Below are 6,306 nucleotides of genomic sequence, written 5' to 3'. Positions count from 1 at the left end.
ATACTAACACAAGGTATGTTGCATCTTCTATAATATCCTCTTGTATCTTCTAATTTTTGAATGGGGTAAGTAATATAATATAAGATAAGATAGTTAACAAGTCTATTAAATGACCGCATAATAATTGAATGTGGAGTTGTGCAGTGGTTTTGTAAATAATATTGTGCATGCTCCAGCGTGTTATCTAAGCTCTGATATGATGCTGAGGCTGACTGCGTTACTATCTCACTTTGTGCAACGGTGAAACTGTTTGCACAGCAAGCAGATCTCATGGCTCCTCCCCCTGTGCAGGCTGTTTAATTCCCTAGAGGTGATGCCCTGCTAGGAACTTAATAAAGCTGTTGGATTCAATCCCGGGGCACAATGTGTGGATCATGTTTATCTGACAGACCTGCTCTCTTCTCCAATCCTGCTCTCACACAGCCTGCTGCTTTTCTGTAAGTACTACAGGGTCACACAGCCATTTCAACTTTCAGATGTGATCAAGGGAAAGATGTCTCGGCTGCTGGAATAACTCACCAGGACTTATGACAGAGAACACAGCACACACATACAGGACAGAGAGAGTGAGAACAAATTGCATTGGGTGAGTTTTAGCCTTTTGAACTGGGAAAACAAATGAGTAAAGATATCAAACTTCTTTGCCTTGGAGGTCTGCTGATATTTCATTGTGTGTTAAACAATTATCTGAATGTACATTAACCGAGCAGATGCACAAATGTATGCTAATGGCGTTCTCCTTATCCTTGATAGTGAAAAATGTAAATGTACAGTATCATCCATCCTGGTTCAATGATTGACAGCAATTAAACAGTGTATGCTTTGACTGTAAGGGCGATCATTTGCCCCTGTACACAATGTTTAAAGAATGCTTTGTATGGCATTTTGTGATGGAAAGTCACTGGCTTATATCCCAAGTGGAGTTATAAATGTTGTGCCCAGAGGCAGCCATGCTGATAGGGTTCAGTAAACTTCCAGCCAAATGCACACACCAGGAATACAAAAGTAGGTTAATCATTTTGCTCATTATTCTTTTCGCCAGGAGGTTCCTGTCCTGGTGTAACTGTCAGAGCATAATGGTGGCATTTAAAGGGATCTGGACCAAGGACTTCTGGAGGGCTGTGTCTGGAGAATACCTGGCCACTCTCATCTTTGTCCTTCTCGGTCTGGGCTCCACCATTAACTGGGCTGCAGGCGAGGAGAAGCCTCCCCCGGCTGACCTAGTCCTTATCTCCCTGTGCTTTGGCCTGAGCATCGCCACTATGGTGCAATGTTTTGGTCATATAAGTGGCGGACACATTAACCCCGCGGTCACAGCAGCGATGGTTGTTACTAGAAAGCTGAGCCTGGCCAAGGCGTTATTCTATGTGCTGGCTCAGTGCCTCGGGGGTGTCACAGGAGCTGCGATCCTCTACCTAGTCACACCTGCTGCTGTCAGAGGGTCCTTCGGTGTGACCTCGGTAAGAACCTGACCATTTCTATTTATGTGTGTATAACTTTACAGTTAAAGTTCATGAGGTAAATGTTCTGTTTCCAAGGTGAACCCCAACATCTCATTGGGACACGCTCTTCTTGTGGAGCTCCTAATCACATTCGAACTGGTCTTCACTGTGTTCGCCACCTGTGACCCTAAACGCTCAGACCTCGGAGGCTCTGCTAGCCTTTCCATTGGCTTTGCTGTAGCTATCGGTCACTTATTTGCTGTAAGTACCTTCCAGTCAATCAGATAAGAAATCTTGAATGAGGTAAGAAGGAAAGGTGAATATTTCTACTGTTGCAGTGATTGTTATAGAAGTTCATATTTGGCCTCTTACCCTATTGTTATGTTCGAAAATTCTTATACCTCCAGCATCTAAATGACATAGAAACCCTGAAGTACTTTCCCAACATGTATATTCCTACAATTATATTAAAACCTACAATACACCAAACTTAGACATTTTATGCAACCACATATACTATTAGCTGACACATCCTGTGCTCCAAATCCTGGAACAATGATTAAAAGATTCATCTGAAAAACAAATTCATCACTCCACTTTAAAGAATACAAGACTAGTTACAAGTGCAAGCCTCTTTAGCATGTGCTGAACGCTGGAGAAAGATGCTTCTTGAGAAAGAGCAGGCGCATCAAAGCATCTCTTCTTCTTTGTGTGATATTGTACGCTTCTCGCTGATTCACACCCACGTGCACGTCTTTATTGGAGGCTGCCATCGCATAGCAACCAATCTCTGGGGGCTCCCTGAACCCTGCAGAGCAAATGAATGCACAGGGAAATAGATGTTATCTCTTGCACTGCTCTATGGATTTTCTCCCCGGGTCTGTTTAGCAAATACATATATACATACATACAGAATACTGTCCTGTGTTAGACGTATTTTTGCAGTATTAGACATGTTCTGTAAGTCAAAGTAGCACAGCATCATACCTAAAAAAATATCTGATAATGTTATGTTATGATGTTTGATCAATTGCACTTAAACCAATGCTGTTATGTGTCTTCTAGATCCCTTTTACAGGAGCCAGCATGAACCCTGCTCGATCTTTCGCGCCTGCACTGGTCACTCTTAACTTTGAGAACCACTGGGTAAGAGATACTTGCTTAAAAGGATTATATTTCGTCCAGGAGTTTGCATGGCGAAATTTACCCAGATAGTGTCTGCGTAAGTTCGGCTTGCCATTTATTCAATGTAGTACTCAAGTATAATATATCAGTTCACTGCTAATTTTATGTCATGGTAACATGTAAAAAATGCTCTTAAATTATTGAGAATATAAAATGATGATGACCTGCAGAGAGTAAGCTCTTCAGTAGACTAACAATGTTGAAACCTGGTAAGGTCGCATTTCCAACACCATTGCCAGAGCAGTGAAAACAGCTGTCACCTAAAAATATAATCAAAGAATGGTATTACACTTATATCACTGAATGCAAAGAGAAAATCTGGAAAAAATTGAACATATGGCCCTTTAATATTTGACTTCACCTAATGAAGAAAGTGCCAACAAATCTCACAAACTTACAGCATTTTCATCCTCCAGCTACATAATGAGATACATACTGAAAGAGGTGTAAAATAGCATTAGCGCTGAATTTTTGTATCCTGGCAATTATTTCCACTGAGCTATTTGCAGACAACATGGTGTCAATGATGTGTGTGTGTGCGTGCGTGCGTGCGTGTGTGTGTGCGTGTCGTGTGCGTGTGTTTAAGGAGATGTGCTTAGGCTTAACACTGGCAGTAACTGTCACTGTGGCTGGTATCATATTCAGAAGTGTCCTTTCTTGGAGGCAAATGCAGGAAGCTACAGATACTGATCTACCTGCTTCTTATGCAGGTTGACCCTGTTTTTCCAAATCTGCAGCGGATCGAAAGCAGTTTTAATAGCGATACCAGTGCCACTTTTTATAGATTTTTAATAAATCATCTCCCATGGGTAGAAATGTAACTGCTGGCTAATTGAGGTGTTTGTTATTGCAGGTGTACTGGGTGGGACCCATACTGGGTGCCATACTTGCTGCTGGCCTGTATGAGTACCTGTACTGCCCTGACCCTGAGACGAAGAAGAGGCTGAAGCAGGTCTTCCAGAAGGACCCGTCAGGAATATACCGGGAGGTGGAGACAGAGGACATTGTCATCAAGCCGGGATCCATCCACACTATTGATCTGGAGAAATCTGAGAAAAAGGATCCATTCCTGGACTCGACGAGAGAAGTTCTGTCTTCAGTATGACTATCACGTGCACTGGAAATGGAGACCAATCTGTAGAGCACATTGACAATCAAACGTTGGAGGATCCATCTTGAGCTTGCCCCCTACAAAGCAGAAAATAATTTCTGTCCATGAGGCCTTACAGCAAGTCTAAATTACTCTCATTGTCATAAAACAAATATGATGTTATGGCTCAATCCCACAAACATCTACAAACTGTTCAATACTCCTCCTGAAGCCCTCCTTTAATGATTTGTTGTAGCGGTGTTGGCATGTGGCGCACATTGAACGCTGAAGAAAGACGGTCCGCAATACATTGTGGAAGAGAAATATGTGTGAGGTCAACCAATTATGTGGGGTCATCACGCTGAATTGGAGAAGTGAAGAAGAAAATGCAGGCTTGTTATTTTTGGATTAGTGTCACATTTGGTCCATGTACTTTATATTTAATAACAGGAGAGCATTTTCTTCTAATCATTAAGCACATTACAGGTCCCAAGCAACGTAAGCAGTTCTGACAAACTTTATTACCAGGGGTTTTATTACAGTGCTCTCTATTTTCAGTGCATTAGTCAGGGAAAAAAGTAGTGCATGGACATAGAAACACTTTTTGATGTTTATTATGATTATTGCTACATGATGATTTTATTTTTTCAATATCGTAAGAAATGTGATTGTTAGCTGTTGTTATTTTATAGACCTAGATTATCTTCCTTTAGCACATTTCACATTTCACTTTATTTCAAACACAAGTTTTAACTTGTTATTGAGATGTTTGTCTGATGTCTTTATGATTTTGCGTTTAGCTAGGTTCTTGTTTTAAGCTCACACACTTGAATTGCTAGAATACGTAAAAGATCTACATCTTCATTACAATCAAAAATAAATCTAGTGACCATCCCCAAAAGGCTTTTCACCTGAGCTACTTGTTGCTGATCGTAGGAGCTGGGCACTGGGGAGCGGAAATGTTCAGATCAATGATGGATTGGCTCATCTACCTTAGATGATGTCTCCCTATGGCCAGATAAATGTCCAGGATGTGTGATCCTTGTGAGTTAAGTCTCTGAGAATAGCTTCATGTAATCTCATTCCATCAGCAGATAGCACAGGAAATGATACCACTTTGTGATCCGAAATAGGAGTAATCTGTTTTGTCTGAGGTTTATTTCCTTTTCTGAAAGAACAGGTGCAATTCAATTTATTGTTCTGTAATGTAGAGGAAATGATCAGCTTCACTGACCTACTGCATCAACTGGTGTTGTCTACATGCTGCAACTATATTGGGTTTTCAAGGCCACAACGCCAGTACATTTCAGATACTGAATCAAAATTGTTTTTACTCCTACATTGACTCACTTCCCCTATTTCACCTTTCTCCCTATGTAAATGCAGTCTTTATATGTGACAACAGCATCACCTACTGGCCACAATGTGAACCACCTGCTCTGCAATAATGTTCCTATTTGTATTTCTCCAGGGGAGGGCACCCAAGAGCCTTGGATGTACAGGTCTCACTGCAACCATGGGAACACATAAGTCAGTTGTATTCTTAAAGTCTTAGCCACATTTCATTTGGAATTGTCAAAGTTTTTTATTCAGAACTACACAGAAATGATACGTGTTGCACTATAACATTACATGTTACTTGTTGTTAGACACTTTTAAACAAAGCGACTAACATACTGTGGACAATCCCCACAGGAGCAATTTGGGGTAAAGTGTCTTGCCCAGGGACACAACAACATGCTGACTGCAGTGGGGTTTGAACCTGTGACCCCTTGATCCGAACACCAACGCTCAACCCACTGCACCACACAGCTCCCTAACATTACCCCAGTACTTCAATTGAAGCCCAAACTCATAGTGAAATCGTTTTTAACTCAACCTTGGACATCTTAGAAATGTTGACCCTTTTTTTACTTGAAATGGATCCTGGCTGTTTTTCACAGATTTAACTCTTGAATAATAGTGGTGTGAGATTGTTTCTGTTAACAAATTCTGTTCTTCACGGCCTACTGGGGTTCAAAATGCACATCACTGTGTTTCTACGCAGCACTGTCCTTTACCTGCAGGCAGGCTACTTATATCGCTCAAGGCTTCAGTGGCTCAAGGCCAACAACCTCTCAGCTCCCTTTAATCATCTTTATAGCCCAAATTAATGAGTACATAAATCTGATGCTTCATGCATTAACTATTTCCTCTTGGGACAGAGGATGGTGAATGGGCTCACTGACTCTGTATTGATTTATTAGCCTTTGCTCATCTGGGCCCAGGAGTTCAAAACTTTTAATCCCTATCTGATCAGATCAGATTTGGATTTAGGGGAGTTCAAAACCAAAAAACAGGATTAGGATCACTTTGATATCCGATCAGATCAGGAAATCCAATCCAAGCTTTAATCTGGATCAAATCTTCAAAACGGGTAGTTCAAACCGACAACACAGGATTGGGATCAGTTTGATCCCAAAAAACTGGATTATCCTGATCCCACCAGAGGGGTGGATTTCCTGGGCCCAGGAGTTCACAATTTTTTATCTCAATCAGATCCGATCAGATTTTGAAATCCCATTTTTTGTGATCCAGGATCAGACAAGT

At 41.3% G+C, this 6,306-nt stretch overlaps 1 protein-coding gene across 1 annotated transcript; it reads left to right on the top strand.

The window, feature by feature from the left end:
• The first annotated feature begins 457 nt into the window (after positions 1-457).
• Positions 458-4,411, top strand: LOC117558408 (aquaporin-4-like). Its single transcript, XM_034234597.1, has 5 exons — positions 458-586; positions 1,043-1,460; positions 1,539-1,703; positions 2,508-2,588; positions 3,481-4,411. The coding sequence occupies exons 1-5, from the start codon at positions 528-530 to the stop codon at positions 3,730-3,732; spliced, it is 975 nt and encodes a 324-aa protein (XP_034090488.1). The 5' UTR covers positions 458-527; the 3' UTR covers positions 3,733-4,411.
• The last annotated feature ends 1,895 nt before the right edge of the window (positions 4,412-6,306 follow it).

The sequence above is a fragment of the Gymnodraco acuticeps genome, unplaced genomic scaffold, assembly GCF_902827175.1.
Source record: "Gymnodraco acuticeps unplaced genomic scaffold, fGymAcu1.1, whole genome shotgun sequence".
In the NCBI taxonomy this organism is placed as follows: Eukaryota; Metazoa; Chordata; class Actinopteri; order Perciformes; family Bathydraconidae; genus Gymnodraco; species Gymnodraco acuticeps.
Note: the sequence above shows the minus strand (reverse complement) of the source record. Positions and strands in the feature narration are given on the sequence as shown.